Source organism: Hippoglossus hippoglossus, chromosome 7 (assembly GCF_009819705.1).
Source record: "Hippoglossus hippoglossus isolate fHipHip1 chromosome 7, fHipHip1.pri, whole genome shotgun sequence".
NCBI classification, from domain to species: Eukaryota; Metazoa; Chordata; class Actinopteri; order Pleuronectiformes; family Pleuronectidae; genus Hippoglossus; species Hippoglossus hippoglossus.
In genome coordinates this window covers 479,715-501,746 of record NC_047157.1, presented here as the reverse complement: position 1 = coordinate 501,746, position 22,032 = coordinate 479,715, and the positions used below count along the sequence as shown (strand labels likewise).

The window sequence follows — 22,032 nt, the reverse complement described above, 5'->3', positions numbered from 1 at the left end:
TTCTACTTTTTTTAGAGGTGGCAGTAACATTTTTAAAACATGACTTACAAATTATTTATCCAGAATTAGTAAATGGATCAACTTCAGCAGTCACAATCTTCACAGGTAAGTGTTTACCAATGTGACATGAAGAGCACTTAATCGTAAAAACAACTGGAACTGTACAACCTGAAGTTCACCGGGATTAATTGTGACTTCTATAACAAATGTTTACTGCTGTTAACACTAATATGTATTAGATATACATGATTAAGTATTTACTTAAACTCTGATATTTATGATCAAACTGTACTGATTTTACATTGACTACAGATGACTTGCCTGGTTTTTGCACATTTACCCTTTTCCTTATAAATCAATGATTGATTTGATTAAAACCAAAATATAAAAGGCCTGTGATTAAATTCATACTCCAACAACACGTTCATCAAAGGGTTTTTGTATGATTATAACACTGTGCATGTTGCTGCTGTGACTTTTTACCAGATGTGCTCCTTAGAATCATAAGTAGTAAAATAGAGTCATAGATTATTGCACATTAAACTACATTAATTAATAATCCAACAAAAAATGAAATACAGTTGTGGATCAAGGTAAACATAATCTTCAATGTAGGAAGATTAATCTTTAGTCCTTAATATTTAGTGAGTGTAATTTACAGGAGAAATGTTAGAATTGAGAAAGAACAATAATAAAAAAGTATTTGATATAAATCTTACAGCACTTGATGCAGTCGTCTGTTCACTATAAGAGTAAAGTCCAAAGACTGGAGGAACACAAGCTGCTCGTACATTTAAAATGTGTGTAGTAACTAAACAGTGTGTAGTTTGACTGTAATGATGGTGATGAAGGAAAGATGCAAACAGTCCAGGAGCCATTATTCATCACAGTTCATGTAGCAGCTCACATCTGTTCTGACGTCTCTTCGTGTTTTGAGGTTAGAACACAGTGTTAGAATATATGTTAGACTTCAGCTGCAACTCTGAAATATGTGGACATGTGACCGCTGGCTTTTCATATTATTAAACATGAACTTTACCTCGGATGATGGAAGCTAGCCGGTGTAGGTGGGCTCGTTTATACTCCTTGAGTTGGAGGTCAGAGGTTAGACCCAGCTCCTCCCTTTTATCCAAATATGGTAACATCTGCCTCAGCCTGGTTCAAAATAGTAAAGATGTTGTGATCAAATTTGAAACTCTCTGCTTCAAAACGTGAGTTCACAAACCAATGGGTGACGTTATGCTAGGTTGCCACTTGGCCCTAACCAATACAGTAAGTGAGCCCACTCTGACCTTTTTTCTGTCGAGAGACAACGTCCAAAAAATCAGAAATAACTCAGTAAACAGTAAACCTTTCATTTCTGGAGCAAATTTTATAGAAAATGTTGCCAAGTTTTGAATATATTTAATATTGAATATATATAACAATTGAAATGCTGATGTATTTGGACCCTCTTTGAATGCCCAGAAGGTCCTAGGGGTAAACTGATGTTGTGTGTTCTTTCTGTTGAAGTGTCACCAGGAATGAAGATATACATTGACCCCTTCACATATGAAGACCCCAATGAAGCAGTCAGAGAGTTTGCCAAGGAGATTGACATTTCCTGTGTGAAGATTGAACAAGTGATTGGTGCAGGTAAAGGAAAACAGTGCATGTAAAGGAAATTAATCCAGCCAATTAGGAGCTAGTGCCTAATCTGGAACCAGTTCTCTGTGTTTCCACGGTCAAAGAAGTGGTTCTCGGCCAGAAAAACTGGTTTAGAGTGGCACCAACTCATTGCTGGTCTAGAAGTAAGAACTGCTTACGTCAGAGGCTGGGGGCAGGATTATATTGACCAATAAGACCAACCACAACTTTGTTCGGACCACTTGTAATTAAATGTCACTTCACCGCTCTGTGTGCAAAACATGACGTGTGTTGATGCAGAGCTAAATATGTTGTCTGAGTTCCGATCACACTGTGTGTGTGTACTTTTCAGGGCAAGAGAAAGAGGGAGAGAACGGAGTGGAGTCAGGGTGGTGGGGGGCGAATAAAAGAATGAATGCGCGCAGCTATGAAGATAGATTTTACTAATTTAAGAAAAGTATCTATCATTATGTGTTGTTAATGTCATTTCAGACAAATCAACGTTTAAACTGTAGCGAATCTGAGACGTTAGCTGAGTCTGTGTTGTTGTGTGTGTCAGCATGCGTGCGAGAGACAGAGAGAGAAGAGAGTGAGAGACCATTCAATTAATAAATATATATATATTTCCAAGTCTTATTTCCATACTTTTATTGAAACCCAACTGTAAATTGAACCCTTCCCATGTACACATAGCTTAAAGCTGGTAAATGTTTTACTTTAAACTGAATTTAACTAGATGAAGTGACTTTCAAGCCTGAAACCCACTTGTTGCTGCCTTATTTTATCATTAAACAAACTTTACACTGACTCCTCTTGTCTTCCTATCAGGAGAGTTTGGGGAAGTGTGTAGTGGAAACCTTCGTCAGCCTGGGAAGAGAGAGATCCTTGTGGCTATTAAGACACTAAAGGCGGGCTACACTGAACGCCAGAGGCGGGACTTTCTAAGTGAGGCATCAATCATGGGCCAATTTGACCATCCCAACATAATCCATCTAGAGGGGGTTGTGACCAAGAGCAGCCCTGTGATGATCATTACTGAGTTCATGGAGAATGGATCCCTTGACTCCTTCCTCAGGGTAAAGGAGCCATACTGATTAAAGACAAAATTCTCTTACAGGCACTGATGGCCATCTAATCATCCATTGCACTTTTTCCATAAGAGAGAGATTCTTTTGTATATGTGTGAAGCCCTGCTAATGGCAATGTCATTGGAGATCATTGGACATGGGGGTTATACTGCGATTGCTACATATTGCAGTGCCAATAAGTGCTGAATAATTAAACTATTAACATTAGTTTATTCAGTGAGATCATGTTCAATCTCATCAGCTTGTCATCTGGCAGAACTTTTTGTTGTTTGGAATCCAGGAGAGGGGTGAGTCCAGCAATCAGCAGGTTGGACTGCCAAAACTAAACTGTGATTGACATTGACTTAAACACCACAGTTTCTAAACATTCATTGTTAATGAGGACAAGGTGGCACCTGTTACCTCAGGACATTTTAAATGGTAAATGGTTTGTATTTATATAGCACTTTTTTAGTCTTGATGACCACTCAAAGCGGTGTACAGTACAGTTTGCCATTTACCCATTCACACACACATTCATACAGTGCATCTATTAGCAGCACTTTTTTTCCTGCCTAACCAACACATACTTTGGCACTTAAGATGGGCGCAAGCACATTTGCTGTTTAAATGTTGGGGAAATGACAATTGTTTCAATCTGATACTTGTGTCACACTTTGCCCTACTGTGTGCCAGGTGTAAAATAGGGCCTATAGTCTCAACAACTAAATTCAGTCTGCATGTGCACGTAGACACACAATGGGCTCATGCACACACAGCTAGCAGTACTGGCCTGCTAGTTTCTTGTAAACACTTAGTATATTTCCTAATATACAAGTTTGAACTGCTGAATATTTTGGTATTCTTCATAACCCACTGTTAATTTCAGCAATGAAAATAAAATCATCACCAATCATTGACAATAATTTCATAAGAATTACAGAGAGCATGTGGTGAGGCAAGGAGCTCACATCTCAAACAAGTATCAAGTGGTTAATTTGTAGTGCATTTGTTACTCAATATACAATAGTGAGTAATGTTTATTCATTTGCATTATTCAATTCAACACTAAGTAAAACATTTTTTCTTCAAGCAAAATGACGGGCAGTTCACAGTGATCCAGCTGGTGGGAATGCTGCGTGGTATAGCCGCTGGCATGAAGTACCTGTGTGACATGAACTATGTCCATCGTGATCTAGCAGCCCGGAACATCCTGGTCAACAGCAACCTGGTGTGCAAAGTTTCTGATTTTGGTTTGTCACGCTTTCTTGAGGATGATACTTCAGACCCCACATACACCAGCGCTCTGGTAAGTCTTCATCAGAAGATAAAATAAGGTTTGGTGATGACCCTGTATCTATTGATGACATCAGGTTTATAAATTCATTTTCAGACTAGTTGAAAGGTGTCATGTCCATTTAGCTGTGTCAGTGGATGTGGAATATGGTATTAATCCATCTATAGGCACATGAAAAGCATGTTTACTTATTCCCCTGCCTGCTTTAATAGTAATTGAACATGATATAAATGTAGTGTATTGGCAGCGATTTGGAAGCTTGGCACTGCAACTTGGAACCTAAGCTGTAGTTAGCCAGGCCCCTTTAGCTGCCGCATAGCCAACTAGCTTATCCCCCACTATCAGTGCCTCAGCATCTTCCGAGCAGCCGGGAACCCAGGGCAGCTATGAGACTGTCCAGAGGGGGCATTGTGCTAAGTCAAAGTCCATGATTAAGGAAGCACCAATTTAATGTGGTCTTTGGCGACTCAGTTTAAAAAACACGAAGTTAGCATCAGCAGTGACTATAGTCTATTGCATTCCAGTGGCCAGAGTAGGCGACATCGAATCCAAACTGAAGCTGATGGCTAATGCATAAAGTTAATATGGTAACATTGTAATTAACATCAGCAGCAATTGCTGTAGGAGGAGTTTGTTAAAATACAATGTGTGGAAGTGGCAAAAACATCACAACTTAATTCAAAATGACTGACTTCCAGTTAGGTTTAACTAATAACCCCAAGAGTCTTTGTTGTAAGTTTGCTTGTTACACATAAGTTTACCAATTTTTGTGACTCTAGGCAATGCGTGCCACAGGGGATGCTTTGTTGAAATCTTATAGGGGGTACTATTGAGCTATTTTACAACACCCACTATATATTGGCACACACATTTTTTCAGTGATGAACTCTTATCAAGCAATTTGAGTTTGGGGGAAGTCTGAGCATGAACTGTCGATTTAGAACAGCAACCAACTTTCTGTGTCATGACGAAACATTTTGAGCCCATGCTACAGATGAAAACAAATACTTTAAGGACACTTCCTCATAGACATCGTTAGATTGCACTGTGCGATTTTGAAATGATCTGACAAATTCTATAGAAGGACTTTGTTAAAATACAACACTGTCTGTTGACCTCCACACTTGCTTATCCCAGGGGGGAAAGATTCCCATTCGGTGGACAGCTCCAGAGGCTATCCAGTACAGAAAGTTCACCTCCTCCAGTGATTGTTGGAGCTATGGTATCGTCATGTGGGAAGTGATGTCATATGGAGAAAGGCCCTACTGGGACATGAGCAATCAAGATGTGAGTGAAGCCCTTTAGAACAAGCAGTATTTATATTTTAGTACATATAACTGAACTGTCATAGAAAGATGATAAGCCTGTCTCCTTTGTTGAAGCCAATGATTTTAATAATTGAATAATTTTAATGGAATTTAAATGAATTTATTGTTTTAATTTATAAATTAATTGACTTCCTTTGTAAAATTATTGATTTATCGAAATTGAATTAAAATTGAAATTAATTTAGATTAAAAATTAAATTAAATCTTATAAATATGTGAAAATTCTAGTTTGATTCTTAATTGAAAACGAAAACAGATTAAATTAATTAAAATTAAATAATAGATATTCTAGGTCACTTTAATTATTGAAAAAACAGCCCATCATTATGTAAAATACTATTTTGTGCAGATGTGTCGGATGAGAATACTGAATCTTTTGATTGTGTCCAGTACAGAGATCCCAGCTGAGAACAAATACTACACAAGCAATTTGGAAACCTAGTCCTGTCATCATAAAGTTTACTCTGAAACAGCTCCAACCATCGCATTTACATTTTTATCAAGTTATTGTATTTATTTCATGAGACAGTCTTCTTGCCCCTGTACATTGTAAATTGTAGCACAGCTGTAACATTTTGGTGAACAAAACGAAGTGGCTCTTGAATGCAGATATGACTAGCTAGCATAAAGAGATAGTTCACCAAGAAATGAAAATTCACAAATTATCTACCGACCCCTATGCCGATTGGGGGGTGGGTGAAGTGTTTGAATCACCAAAACACTTTTGCAGTTTCAGGGTTAAACAGTGTAGCTTATTGGTGACCTAACTTCAGACGTAATAAAACAACAGAATAAACATAACATGCATCCATACTGCTCGTGTGGTGTCATCCAGGTGTCCGCAAGCCCTGACCTTCATATTCGGCTCGAAACAAGGTCATTTGCACTGTGTTTTAAGGCTAAAAGACCACCAGAAGTGGCTAAGCTAGCGCACGTTAGCATTTCCGAGGACCCCTGAATGCACCTCGTCGGAAGATATTAGCGGCCATTTATGCTTAAAACTTGGATATAAATTACCTCGTTTCGAGTCGAATATGAATGTCGGAGCTTGCGGACACTTGGGTGAAACCACACAAGCAGTATGGAGGCATGTTCTGGTGTTTCTGTTGTTTTATTACGTCTGAAGTAGGACTCACCATTTACTTCAATTGTATTGGATTCTGCTCTAACAAAGTTTACCCCTGATACTCCAGAAGTGTTTTGTGGACTTAAACACGTCAACCACCCCCCATTCGCATAGGGGTGAGTAGATAATGAGTTATCTTTCATTTTTGGATGAACTATCCCTTTAATGACTACAGCATGTAGTCTTTATGTGCTTTATATAATGGTTTTGTTTCATTTCATCAAGCTTATGTTTCCTATCGTGTATGTCTGCACCGAAACAGGTTCTTGTATGTTCCAGTCATATTCTCTGATACTCACAATTAGTATTCATAAATTGTTGTAGGTTATCAATGCAATAGAGCAGGACTACAGGTTACCCCCCCCTATGGATTGTCCCAGTGCCCTGCATCAGTTGATGCTGGACTGCTGGCAGAAAGACCGGAACAACCGACCTAAATTCAGCCAGATTGTTAGCACCTTGGACAAGATGATCCGCAACCCCAACAGCCTCAAGGCCATGACACCACTGTCATCAAGGTAAAGCAGTAAGGACCTTCATCGCTCACACTGGGAATGGCTTTCACAAATCAACCTTCTCACGGTATTGTTATGTTCTTGTTTTGTCATTTTTCTGTCTTCCAGTGTTCACTTACCTCTGCTTGATCGCAACACTCCAGACTTCTCGTCTTTCAGCACGGTGGATGAGTGGCTGGACGCCATTAAGATGGGCCAGTACAAGGAGAATTTTGTCAACGAAGGATTCACCAGCTTTGATTTGGTCTCTCAAATGACCACTGAGTAAGTTAGATAAGTTTGAATAGTTAGCTACCTAATGCAAATGCCAGAGGTCAAAGAGCCTATATAGACCTGGTATTAACATCCATCCTGAGAGGTCCGATCACAAGAGGTAAGCTCTAAATTTGTCTGTTCACACCTTTCTTTACAATGCGTCCTAAATGTGTCTCCTGTGACCATTTGTGCTCAAATATCAATTCTCTATGTGCAAATTGACTTGTACACCCTTTTTGTGAATGAAGACAAATCTGCATACCAAGGGCCTGATCTACTAAGATCCCAAATAAAGAGTGCTAAATTGCGTTTGCATTATAACAGATTGCACATTTGGTTGGTGGGCGTTTTGCGAGTCATCTACTATAAATAATTGCACAAATGATAACAGGTGCAAACATGGTAGAGGCAGTAGTATTTAAATGAGTGTTTTGCGTGCGTTACTGGTTTCCGCCATGGAGCATTACGGAGAGCAGAGTGACCGCAAGAGCAAAGATGAATGTAATGCCATGGAATTGGAGGTGTGGAAGAGGCAAACAAACATGTTGTTGAGTTACAGCAAAGAAATATTACTATAACTCGAAGAAAGGGAGAGTATCTGCGAGAAAGTAAATGCTGTGGGTAAAACAAAAAGAACAACTGATGAAATTAAGAGAAGATTGCAGGACATAAGAAGAAGATCAAAAGAAAAAATTGCTATGTTGCATAATAAAACCTCGGCAAATAAAACAGATGGGGGACCAGTGGAAAAGATGCCTCTGACCAATATTGCGCAGGAGGTGAGAGCTGTGTCCTTTGTGGCACAAGCGCTCAGGTGCGACACTCGGGCCATTGTAGCCAGATGGCCCGAAATCAACAAATGGGTATTGAGAAGAGTAAAAATACTTTGGTATATTATAAAACTGTAGTGGGTCAGATTATGGCAGATACATTTGCATCTACTCACGCTCACATGCTAAAAGAGTGTTGCCACATGCGCCCCGGGCCACCTCCAAATGTGGCCGAAGTGATGTGATCTAAAGTCAGAATGAAGACACATTTGGGTGCGTTCACGTCTGTACTTAGAGCTGTCCACCTGTGATCGGATCACTAAGAATGGATGTTAATAGCAGGTCTGAACAGGTCCTTAAGTCAGAGAACATTGAAACACATCACAGAAAAGTCCTAGTGAATCAGCAGTAAGAGTGTCTTTATCTTTAATAATATATGTTTCTGAGTGAAATTATTGAATACGTCTGCAATATTTTTTGATTTTAATCATTTACCCACAAACAATAACTCAATTCAAATTAATTGATAGGAAGGAAGATACATGTTTTTAAATAATGTATATTCACCATATGCCAATTTTTTAAAATAATTTTGGTGTGTTTAGAGACATCTTTGTTTGGTGCTCTATACTGACACCTTTTTAGGTGAAAATACTAACTACACAGCAACTGTAAGTCAAAATAGTTTGCATAGAGTGCAGACTTCACTATGTATTGCTCAGGATAGTACTTATAGTCCATGGCAGTATGGGATATCTAAGTTATTATTATTATTATTATTATTATTATTATTATTATTAATAATAATAATGCGATGGTGACCTGTCCAGGGCACACCCGCCTATAACCCAAAGTCAGCTGGGAATGGCTCCAGCTCCCACCCAGAAAGGATAAGCATAGATAAAAGTATAGGTGATGGATGGTAAATGGTCTGTATTTATATAGCGCTTTTCTAGTCTTGATGACTACTCAAAGCACTTTCCAGTACAGGCAGGTTATTGCCATTCACCCATTCAGACACACAACCATACACCCGGGAGGGTGGATGTTTAGTTACAGCCACAGTGATAGGGTAGTCTATTAGAAGCATGAGATGCTGCTCTTTGCTTCCTTTTTGCTAACACAATAATATAAAAAAAGCAGAAATTACCATTTAGACTTGGATTCCTGCATCCACAAAAAGGAGGTCTTATGCTGTTTTATAATGAGGTGGAACTTACAAATGTTTTCTCTTCAGGGACATCCTCAGAGTGGGAGTGACATTAGCTGGGCACCAGAAAAAGATCCTCAACAGCATCCAGTCCATGAGGGCCCAGATGAACCAGATCACTTCTGTAGAAGTGTGACTCCACATACTGTAGGCTCTGTTTACTGTGACATAACCATCACCCACTAACCCTGCATTTTCCTGCAACCTCTGAGGAGGGCTGATGACCGGCACACAGTCTGTGGCTTCAATCAAACCTCACCTTCACCCTTGCTCACTCCAAACTCTCAACAGAAGGTTCCTCAGTCTGCAGCACAGCACAGATGTTCAGTAGTTTTCTTTTAGCTGTTAGATGTTCAGTCATTTGGGGGGTTTGATGTTGTTGTTCACCATAACCACAGCCATCCAGACCCAGTCTTCAAACTACTCTGTCCATGTCCGTTTAATGGGACATCTTTATTCTGTTTAATGGTAACACAGCACACTTGGATTCACTACCACCAACATCAAACTCAGTGGTAAATCAGTTTGTAAAATTGGCCCTGCACTTTGCTTTTGTATAAGACTTATTGTTGAAAATGATTGAACGTGAAACACAACACACTAGAATTCCACTAAAGGAATATTGTAAAATGCAAGCTGGTAACACCATTCGTTTTCAGTGGAACACATTTATTTACAAATGTCACATTTTGGTGGCTCTTAACTCTGTCAGTGATATTGGTCTTCTATATTTGGACTGGGAGGCAACGAACCAGTGTTAGAGCCACGGCTTATTTAGTTATTTACAAATGAACAAGTTAAGGGAAAGAGTATCTACCTTACCTTAACCTAAAGTCAAAACATAAAGGTCCCATATTTTACCCTTTTCCAGTGTTTTATTTGAAGTTTGTGGTCTTAAGTATCAAAATCCATGTCATGTAGTTTACATCACCTCTCTCATACGTCTCAAAAGCAGGGCAGTTTGTGTTGCCAAGCACAGGTAACGCATTTTAGCCTATTGTGACTTTGTAAAACCCACCAGTAAATCCAAATAGAGATGGTCACTAAGTTCTGAAATGAGCCAAACAGATTCAGACTTAAGCACTCGAGCTGGAGTTGATATAGAGCTATACACTAGGGCCTCTAGCCTGGTACCAGTGCAAATCCCTGGGTACACGTGACTGTCCCCAGTGTTGCATTGCAGGAGTGGTGGAGTCTACTGCCTCTGCCTCCAGCTCACTCTTGGAGACCTGATGACTTTCCTCTGTGGCTAGACCATCCAGGTGGGCTGGTATAGTGCCAGTGTATGTGACATTGCCAGCCAGGGGAGCGTGTAAGACCAGAGAAGTGGGTGATCAGGAACTGTAGACAGCAAGCGGAAGACTTTCAAGGAAGCAAAATATTATTTACCTTGACTCATTTCAGAGCTCTGACTCCAGGAGGTGGATATCATCCATTCACTGTGAGTAAACAAGGTTGCAGTCTACTAACTGAGACATAATAAAAAATGGTTTTCAGTCCAATTGTAATTCAATTGATAAAACCAGAAATTTAAAATCCATCATCAGAAGAAGAATACTACTAAAAGTATTACAAGCTAAAAAGATTTTTGAAAAGACAAAACAAAACCCTAGCAACAGTCCTTAATAGAGAACGAGCACAAAGTCCAATAATGAATACAAATATAGTAGACTTTCTCCTGCCCAATAAAAATAAAAAAATGTTGGATGCTTGAGCATGGCTAACAAAGGTGACATCTTCTGATGGCCTGTTTTAAGGCACAGTGTGTGAATATGGACTGTATGTGTTTCTCTGTGTATTGACTGTTTTGATATTTTTACACTATTTTTATCACTTACAGTTCCTTTATAATCACAGAGGACATGGAAATCTCACTTTCTCACCCAATTATATGTCACCTATATAATATGGGACCTTTGAAATAAAAAATTCACAGCAGACATAAAATGTACACTGGGACACTGCCTTTCGGCATATGGTGTAGTGTCATTGCTACTGGCTAAAGTATATGCTTACTCCTGTGGATAGTATAGATCCACAGGAACTACTTCACCCACACACTCATTAATTTTTATAATGTGAAAGAAACAAACCATAAAACGTCTGTGTGGCTGCACTGTCATCATCCACCATCAGAGTAGGTGCTTGAGTTGAGTATGCTACTGACAGTTTTTGATAAATGTGTGTTTTGTATCTATATTATAAGTACACTTGTATGAGCTCAAATTGGTGGTTGCAACATTTAATCAGCATATTAGGTTTTTAACATGGACCTACAGTGGAGATGAAGGTAACAGAGCTACCTAGCATGTTAATGGATTGTCATTGTCCAACCAGTTTTAAAGTTTTCTGCTTTGTTTCTGTACACAGATAGTAACAAACAATAACCAAACAATCACACTGCATCATTAAAGTTACCAAGACAGTGGTTATTATGGGTTCATTAGTTATGGTACATAATGCAAGTGTAGAGATTTGCTGTATAAAGGGCTCTTTAAGAAGTCGCCAAATATTCCAATGCCTGTGCCAACAGAAGCTGCAGTTTTTGGATGAATGAATCTGCTGAGACATCTGAGACAAATGAAAGAACCACAAACAGGAGCTACTGTCAGCCTAAAGACAAAAGGGCCTCAACTGATATTGACCATACCCTAGTGTTAATTGGACCATATACTGTCTTGTGATTTCACTGTCATATTTATTGTGAAGCTGTGAGGAGTTATCTTAAAGTCAAGGTTTGGATAAGAAAACATTATGTTATAATCAAAGCTGTCTTAATGTTGTAGATGTGCTTTGATGGTAACTGGAAATCGTTTCCAGGTTTCAGGACCAATTAGAATAACAGTATAAATACAGTTGTTACCTCATACATATCAATATACATTGGTGTATTTTGGTGTACACTGCCCCCAAATAGTGTTTATTACAGTCTCATTACCACTCTGTGATTTATGAGCTATGTTTGAGTGATTTAGTATCTTTATTGGTTTAAATACTGCCTGATCTTAGGAAAATATCGACTTGTGCCCCAAAGTTAAAAGTTTCCTCTTGGCTCAGTTGTTACAGTGTTTGGAGGTTTGGAGGTTTGCAGGTTCTACATAATTACGTTGCAATGACTATCAATGCTATCACCAAAGATAAAACATGTCAGTTATCTGTATCTTACCTAATGCTCTAACCTAATGTGCGCATTTGTATCAGGTTTTGCTGATAAGAGACAAAACTGCCAAACAAAACCTGTATTTTGAATCGCTCACTGCACGTTAGGGTTGGGCGATGTCAATATCTATACTTTTCTTAAATTAGTCGCTCTCTTACTCTCTTGTGCGCGCTGACACACACATACGACACATGCACTCACACACACAAATGGTGTGATCGGACACGTGTGAACACAGACTGGGTAAAAACAACAGAATTTGGAAATTAGACAATCTACTGTATGGAGAGCCAGAGGAGATGGCAAGGAGCGCTCAGTTTGGCTCGATTCGGTTGTCAGTGCGCAGCGAGAATGATAGAGACACAGAGAGGAGCAGTAAATTACTGACAGGGCTGGTAAAAACTGTAATAACTACTTTTTTATGGTCCAAACATGTATGAAAAGACCCCAAATGAGCGCTGAAAATGGATCTGTCTGATGCTTTTTGACCCATATAAACAGTTGATCACTTTAATCCGTGATCACTATATCCACTTTCCACTGTATTTTTCTACGTTATAGTAGACAGTGTAATTGTAGTCTGTGTGCAGAAGTCTGCACCTCTCTGTCAGTGTTAAACGGGGGAGGGGGCATCACGATGTTGGCTCAACATCATGATGGCTGTCAGCCATCGTCAATGGATTCCAACCCTAATGCACGTTTAATAAAGTCAATAATAAAGCATAGCTCTTGGCATTTAGCTAATTTAGATAGTGCTCCTATAAAAAGGATAGTTCACCCACAAATGAACAATTCACTCATTGTCTACTCACCACTATGCCGATGGAGGGGTGGGTGAAGTGTTTGAGTCCGCAAAACACTTTTGGATTTTCAGGAGAAACAGCATTGAAGCCAAATCCAATACAAATGAAGTAGCTGGGGATCGATTCTTCAAACGTGAAAAAACAACAGAAAAAAAAACGGAAAATGCCTCCATACTGCTCCTGTGGTGTCATCCAAGTGTCCTTATGTCCCAAAATTCCACTAAAACATGTTTTTAGCCTCAATGCTAAAAAAATGGTGTAAATGACGCCATTTCAAGTCGAAATTTGGATGCCGGGGCTTACGGACACTTGGATGACACCACAGGAGCTGTATGTAGGCCTTTTATGTTTATGTTTTCACAAGAAGAAGTTACACCAGTTGTTGCAGCCTTTCAAAACAACCAATACAAGTGTTTTCTGATCGGATGCTTAAGTTGGCAGGATCCTATTGTTTGCCAGGAGCATTTTGAAACCTGTTAAGTGCTGTGGTTTGGGAAGGTAAAACTGCTTAGAAAAGGGAGAGGATTAAGTTTAAGACTGCTGTCTGGCTTCAGTTGGGGTTTGAATTTGTGTCATGGCACCTCTGATCACAAAAAGGCTTAATTTCCTTCAAAATCTGTGTTTATCCCCCTATGGTTCATAATAACATCATGAGGTTTGGTTCCATCGACTGCTCTAATTATCTCTCCATGTGCATATTCTCTATATGGTTTAAAATGATCCAGCTGAGATGCTGAGTTTCACAAACAACTTTGGGAGAGGATGCTAATGGGGACACGATTTTTAAACTTCACAGTAACACCAAACTGTCAGAGCTCTATTTTGCTGTTTTTAAAATATGTGCTTTTTATAAAAGAAAAATGTGCTTTTTATAAATGTTATTCAGTCATGTGATGTCTTTTTTGGTATTGGGACATTTTGCAAATGAAACCTCTTCCTTCTACTGCACCAGCACAAAGCACACGTTTACCCACTCACTGTTAATGTTCTGTACATAAGTCCTTTCTGCCCTAAAAACCTTTGAACTTTGATTCTTGTTTGTAAATGGTTAAAGTGTTGTCAATTTGTAAAGGGTACAGCACTCCTGATTTTGTGATAGCCTCCAATAGCACCCATCAAGTTGGTCAATTTCCCCCAGCTGACAGCTGTTTTGAAATTTAATGCTATTTTAAAATCAGGAATCACACTTTTTAAGACAGTTAGACAAAAGCAGAACTCCCACTTGAAATACAATGCAGGTTTTATTATTGTTTGTGTCATGTGTTACTCAAACTGGCTTAATATACAATAAGGTAAAGCAGAAAACAGTGACAGGAGGGTTAATTCAGCCTTTCACTTTTACCTCACTCCTTTTCTTGTTGCATACAAGAGCACAGTGAGGTCATAAGCTGGAGTTTCTCATACTCGTATAATCTTGAGTAGTATTTGGATGGTCAAACTTCCTGGACTCACATGATTTGTTGTGTAATTTTTCATGACTGCAGTCCTAAAAAGGTGCTTCCACATCCCTTTTCCAACTGATTATTTTTACACATCCTGCTTTTAACTTTGATATTAAATAGATGTTGTTCAGTCAGATTTTCAATACCAGTCTGCACTACTTTAACATACATATGTATGTATGTGTGACATTATTGTAACAATTGTCCTATATGTTTTTCAACCACAAAATAACTACTTACTGTACTGTCCATGTGACCATGCAGCACATTTAGACTGTGCAATACCTGCATCTGTTATTTGATCTGTGATTGAGACTTTCTGAGAAAATCACAGAGGGGTTTCAGTACTTTCACTCTTACGTTCTTCAAAGCAAATGTCAACATGTGAGCATATAATCATGATGGCTTAGTGGAAAGGACACTGCTTTTAATAGAAATAAATAAAACAGAAAACATTAGAAGCAACCATTAAATTAAACATTCTGTTATTGTGTGAGAGTAGCTGAAGAATGAGGTGTCTTGAAAAAGTGGTTCCAGAGTAGCTAGTTGTTGTATGTAATCTTTATTTCGGCCTGGGTGAATGTCTACCATCAATATGGGCTTAACTGACTGGCAGAAACATAAAGAAATGAAGTATTTAACGACAAAGTTGCATATTCACTTTTGTGAAAAATATTCACACCTAACAACTGCAAGAGCTGTGAAGAGCTATATAAAGTGAAATTACCTGATCAAATACCTGTCAACTATTAGCAGTGACAGAAGATACTGAAAGAGACATTCACTCATAACAATGTTACAGTCATTCCACTTATTGTTGTTCATTTTAATTTAATAACCATGTGAGTTAAGAGCCAAACTCAGTGCTTTAAGCACTGGCTGTCACATCTCTGTGTTCACAAACAGAAGATTACCTAACCTGAATATGACCTCTTTATGTACAGTTTAAACTGAATATCACATTTTGTTGTAAATGTTTCAGTGTTTCAATTTGTTTCCAAATGCTGGCTCATATTTGAACTACACAGTGGCAGCTTCTCAGTGCTCACAGAGCTTGATAACTTGGTTCTGATGCTCATTTCCCTTCTAAATTTCTGACGTGTGGGGAATTTTTCAAATTCTTGACAACATAATGGGAAAATTTGTTTTTCTGTCTCAGAGTGACCAAGAAAAGTGACAAAGAAAACAAGAACAGATATTAATCTCATATGTGTGTAAAGTTCAGTGCTGGAGTTCGGAACATGGCCGGCCTAAATTCAAAAACACACCAAAACCTCTACAGCTCCCTTATGCACATGTTGTATCTCATTTACCCTCCTTTGCAGAAAAGTATAGTAGGGTTACACACTCTGAAACAATTCCATCTGTCCAGTTTTTCTGTGCAGTGTCTCAGGATGGCGATTATCTTATATCAGGAATGTCAGTGTCGTCCCATATATTGGCCCTTAGGCAACAAGAAAAGGAAATAAAAGTAGCTACATTGCATACTCAAACGTCTTTGTCAAGAAAAATTGCTGATATGATCTTGTACAATTTTGTAACTTATTTAAATTCAGCATTGGCCCCAAATGTTTGTATTCTGAGCTTTATTATCAAACTTGCTAACCATAGTTTAACAAAACTATTTCTGGAAGTCACTGCATGTAACTGTTGTTCTTCTAGAAATAGTTCCATCATTCAGCCTGGAACTGTGTGTGGATTTCACAAAGCGGATACAAAATGTTAAGTAGGTGACTGGGTTGGTCAATGGTTTTTTGCACTTAATAAAAGAAAGAAAATAAGCATATTTCTCATAATGTTGAACTATTCCTTCAAGGCAATATTGGTGCAATATGAAAAATTCCAACTATGGCACACTGGGTTGTAATATCAAAAAAAGATAATATTTGTACAAGAAAACTACAATCAAATTGAAATCAGCCCCCTATTGCACTTTTGTTCATCCTGAATCTCTCTGATGTTTATGCGTTTTCTTCTCCTGTTTTGTGGGGAGGTAGTATTCCTCATCCTAGTCGAGAGATAAGGACAGAGGATGTCCCACCTTGTACAAATTATTAAGCCCTATGAGGCAAATGTGATTTGTGAATATGGGCTATGCTAACAACATTTTATTGAGCAGTTATTTTACAGTTTTTATTGTTAAGGTTATTCTTAAGTCTACAAAAACTGGCAAAATGTCTTTGCCAATTGCCAAATTTAATTGAAGATATTAGGGAATCTAGATTGAAAAAAGCAATATTTACTACAAACTCTTCCTTTTTGTCTGACCTGTGGTGACCTGTAAAATAATTTAACTTTGTGTAGACAAAAAGCACATGGGACATGGGGGGGCAATGTTAGATTACAGGGGGTTACCCACAGCCAAATGCACCTCTCTTCTCAGCCCTTACCACTGTGAGTCCCATCACTTGGACTTTTGTTTTTATATGTTGAGTTTTTCTGTATAAATGTATATTTGATGGCATACCTTTGAATTTGTATTATTTGTTATGCTGTTGCTGGTTTATTTTGTAAAAAAGCAGGAAAATTTGAAATAAAGAAAGATATGAAAACACAGCAAGCTGAGTCTTCAATTTAAAACATTTTTGAGACCATCTTGAGATATGATCATTTCAGTTATAGCATCCCTATGCAATACTAGTTGGTCAGATGACAGCCACCTTTGAATATGGTCTCACCCTCACACCTGCAAAAATGTTTGTATTTTGAACTGTTGAAAATCTATCACAGTGACAAAATCTGCCCTCAAAAACCACCAGTCTTTAATACCCCACAATACAAGAGAAATATTGTATTATATGTAAATATATATATATATATATATATATATATCTTTAAATATTCACAGATTGAGATTTTCAAGTAAACACTCAACACCCAAACATATTAACATATTAACACACATTGTGGTTCTCAGACTGTGATAAAGGTTTTGAACACAAGAGGGAAGTAGAGATGATGCCATCCTTTACCATGAAGCTGAAGATGTCATTTTACAACCACTTTTGAATGGATGGGAATCTCACTCCTATACTTTTATCGACAGATTCCATTTTGAGCAATCCTGCACCAAGTGACAATTTGTTGTGGCGTAGTTAACAAAAGCACATACCTGAAAATATAAGGTCCAACATTTCTCACTGCATGTCAGGACAAAATCAAGCCATGAAGTCCAAAAACAAGACCTCTGAAATGAAACAGTGGCCTCAATAACTGTGAAATGGAATTAGTTTTTTATTACCAGGATCTTAATAAAGTTTATCATCTGATTGAACTGAGTCACAGGGCAAGCATGGCATTGGCTTATGGTCCCTAAAGCTCTTTCAGACATGCGCTGAACTCCGGAGATCCTCCGCAGTATCTTCAGAGGAGGTGTATTTGAGGACACAGGTGTTCGAATGAGAGGCTCCAGAGTTTCTGCGTGCTTTCACCAGGTGACCCTCTAGTATAAAGTCAGCAGAATGTTGATGATGTGAAAACACAGCAGGGAATCTACTGCAGGATATACTGCAGGATTCACCGTGAGAGAGTGGAGGGGTTAATAACATTTCTAACATGCGACAGATGCAAAAATGAAGAAGAAAACAAAACAAACATCTCAGGATGAAAAAGTGGAGCAATAGACGTAGAACCAAGGAAGATGTCGACAGAGCTTTTGGTGATAAGAGCCAACACCAGTGTGCTGTAAAAAAAACACTTGATCTTCACAGCTGAATTAATACGTTACATCTTGCCTTTGTTTGCTGCACTCCCCCTCACCTGAATCCTCTGAGGATTTGTTGTTGTTGTGAATACATCTGAGCAAAGAATCTATAATGGGCAGGGGTAGCTCAGGAGGTCAAGTGGGTCTTACACTAAATGGATGTTGAAATGTCCTTGGGCAAGATACTAAACACCAAATTGCCGGAATTACAGCATCTGTGTATGTAACATACAGAATTTCTGTATAACAGTTAGCAAATTGGTGAATATGACTGCTGGTGTAAAGTGTTTTTAGAGGTTGTTTTGGATGGCTCCGGCTGAGGGGGTCGACTGGTTGTCCTCCAACCAGCAGGTCGACAGTTCAATCCTCAGTCTTCCCCATCTGCGTGCCAAAGTGTCCTTGGGCAAGATACTGAGCCCCTTAGTAGCCCCTCAGATGATAATTGTAAGTTGGTCTAGATAAAAGCTTCTGCAAAATGACAATAATAATAAATGCAATCCTTTTTGCATGTAACTGCTACCAAAGGGGACTTAAACAAAGTGCAATCAATCAATCAAATGTTGATTTGTTTAGCCCATAATCGCAAATCACAATTTGTCTCATAAGCCTTGAAAAGTTGTGACAACCCCTGCCCTTTACCCTCAACAAGAGTAAGAAAAACTCTAGGAAAAAAATCTGGGTTTTAATTCAGGAGATAATTCATACTTGGTCACACACAGAGCATTATAATCTCACACACACAAGTATACTCTTACACAAACATTACTATACTCTCTTACATGTACCATCATACTCTCTTTCATGCACCATCATACTCTCTCACAAACACCATCATACTCTCTTACATGCACCCTCATACTCTCTCACAAACACCATCATACTCTCTTACATGCACCCTCATACTCTCTCACAAACACCATCATACTCTCTTACATGCACCCTCATACTCTCTCACAAACACCATCATACTCTCTTACATGCACCCTCATACTCTCTCACAAACACCACCATACTCTCTTACATGCACCATCATACTCTCTCACAAACACCATCATACTCTCTTTCATGCACCCTCATACTCTCTCACAAACACCACCATACTCTCTTACATGCACCCTCATACTCTCTCACAAACACCATCATACTCTCTTACATGCACCATCATACTCTCTCACAAACACCACCATACTCTCTTACATGCACCATCATACTCTCTCACAAACACCACCATACTCTCTTACATGCACCATCATACTCTCTCACAAACACCATCATACTCTCTTACATGCACCCTCATACTCTCTCACAAACACCACCATACTCTCTTACATGCACCCTCATACTCTCTCACAAACACCACCATACTCTCTTACATGCACCATCATACTCTCTTACATGCACCATCATACTATCTTACATGTACCATAATGAAAATAGTAGTGTGTGTGAGAGAGAATGATATGATATGTGAATAAGAATAGTAGTGTGTGTGTGTGAGAGAGTTGGATTGAAACGGAAGTAACAAATTCTCAGTTCCTGATTGGTTATCTTTGATGAAGCTAGGTTTCACTGACATGGCCCAGCCTCTAAATCAAGAGATCCATGAGGGAAGATGGTGCACCACACCTCCTGAACAATTGATTACAACAATGTCAGAAATGCTGGATCCACAGAGACCCCCTGTAATACGGCCAATGAGGAAATGCGGCGGTTATTCAGACCTGGTTCATCAGGTGTAGCTATGTTTTTAACTGAATTTTTACTATAATGTCACTATACATCAACTTTTTGTTTTTATCCTTGACAAGTGGTCTGACATGGGAAGGTTATTTTTTTAGCTGGTGTGTATCTATTTTTGCTCAATGTGTGTGTTTGTGAGAGAGAGAGAGACAGACAGAGCCTACTGCCCATCACCTGAAGTTATTTATGTGAACTTTGAATATATATACAGCCCTTGTGAGGTTTCTTGCATGATCATTGTATATTAAAAGTAGTCCTATGGGTAACACTTTATATTAAGGAAGACATATTAACCATTAACTAGTTGCTTATAAGCATGCATATTAGTAGCATATTGGCTCTTTATTAGTCATTATAAAGCACTTATTAATGCCTTATCTACATGACCTTATTCTACAACTACTAGGCCATTAACTAACAGTTTTCCCTCAATAACCTCCTAATTACTGCTTATTGAAAGTAAGTAAGGAAGTTGTTGTACATGAATTACAATCTTAATATGCTTTGCTCAGTATGGGCCTTATAAGGTGGTACTACCACAAGAATATTCATTCTCCCTTCACAACACTTAATAAATATGTTCTATTCACATGTAACAAAACACAAAACTGCAAGTGTTAATAGTGTCCAAATAACTTTAAATTAAGTCTTTCTTATTCAGAACATGTTCCCCATTCTTAAAATAATCGCCAGTGTTGTGTATAATTGCAGCGTACCTGAACTCATAATCTGCTGGCTGATCAGAGCAGAATGGGCTTTCTAGAGCGGGGGGGGGGGGGGGGGGGGGGGGGGGGGGCTGTGAGAGTCTCCTGCTCCAGAAATGAATAGAATAAAGAAAAATGTTTTCTGAACATTGGGGTCTGTAAACCTTTTCAAGTAGTGCTCCAAATAAAAATTGTGAATCCCCAAAACGAGCATAGTAGGTGTCCTTTAACACAGTATGAATGTACTGCGTTGGTATTGAGACCAGGCTCTTTAGAGTAACTGTCCTCATGATGTGTGATTGTCTTTCCTTGACAATGGATTTGAAGTGGATTTGTTTCCTATGACTAAATGTAGCCGATTGATAAGGCATTCTTTTTAGGCCTACATCCCCAAATCGCCCCACCAATAAGGATGTAATATTATTACTCAATTCCACATGCGACAAAGTTTGCAAGTACAAGACCAAAAGAAGGTTGCATTAAAGTATCTATATTTTGAGTGCATTTGAGATGAGAAAAACATGGGACTGCAGGACAGTCATTGGAGAGATCAGGGAAGCGTTCAAGGAACAAATTCCTGAGGATGTGAGTTATTTTCTTGTTTATTTTAAGACGTTGCCCGCTATAGTTCGTGGCTTGATTGCTACAGACTGATTTAGAAATGTAATTCTATTTTTTCTCGTTTGTTATTTTTTAGCTTTGAACTTTTGGTGGCATGTGGAAACAAACTGGTTTCACCAAAGGTGCGATAGGGTCAGGAATTGAGTGACTTTATCATGCACAAGATTTTCAAATCAAACACTTTGTACATTAGGCCGTCAACTAATCTTCCATTTTCGGTAAGCTAGTTGAAGACAATGTGAAGCAGAGTGTTTCTGTCTTAACTGGAGCATAAAGTTGTCATGGTTTGACAATGGGCTTAATCCCAACATTTTCTAAATAGTAATTTTTTTGCTGTCTTTTAGTTTGACAGCACAGATTAGGACAGCTCTGTGGCGGTTCACACTACATCAGCATCAGTGCAGTAATTTTAGATACACAATGGTGTGATCATGATATATAATTTGATAAAGCTGCCCATTTGATTGAAGATTACAATGACTGAAGCATGAAAAATCCAAAGGGTTTATCAATTAACCTTTGGAATTAGATTTATTAACCAAAATATAGAATGACAATGTGAACATTTAAGTGTGCAAAATTATTTATCTACAGTTTTGGAAAAGTAAAGGTCTAACTGTAGTGATAACTAAGTTGAGCATCCAAACTGATGAGCGATAACGTTC

General features: G+C 38.5%; 1 protein-coding gene and 1 long non-coding RNA gene across 10 annotated transcripts in view; one reads left to right on the top strand and one right to left on the bottom strand.

Annotated features, from left to right (window-relative positions):
- The window catches only part of LOC117764397 (ephrin type-B receptor 2-like), a 95,467-nt gene extending 85,233 nt beyond the window's left edge, over window positions 1-10,234 (top strand). For 7 of the 9 annotated variants that reach the window (XM_034590115.1, XM_034590111.1, XM_034590113.1 and 4 more), the window contains 7 exons: window positions 1,510-1,635; window positions 2,455-2,702; window positions 3,787-4,002; window positions 5,128-5,277; window positions 6,769-6,962; window positions 7,068-7,223; window positions 9,222-10,234. In XM_034590115.1, the coding sequence (XP_034446006.1) occupies window positions 1,510-1,635; window positions 2,455-2,702; window positions 3,787-4,002; window positions 5,128-5,277; window positions 6,769-6,962; window positions 7,068-7,223; window positions 9,222-9,330 (1,199 nt within the window). In that variant the 3' untranslated portion in view covers window positions 9,331-10,234. The remainder of the gene's footprint in view (window positions 1-1,509; window positions 1,636-2,454; window positions 2,703-3,786; window positions 4,003-5,127; window positions 5,278-6,768; window positions 6,963-7,067; window positions 7,224-9,221) is intronic. The other 2 variants (XM_034590112.1, XM_034590114.1) reach the window with 1 other exon arrangement.
- LOC117764398 lies at window positions 964-7,693 on the bottom strand. Its single transcript, XR_004614385.1, has 3 exons — window positions 7,682-7,693; window positions 3,215-3,481; window positions 964-974 (listed from the first exon to the last, which is right to left on the bottom strand). It is a non-coding gene; the product is annotated as an uncharacterized LOC117764398 (long non-coding RNA).
- Window positions 10,235-22,032: the final 11,798 nt, after the last annotated feature.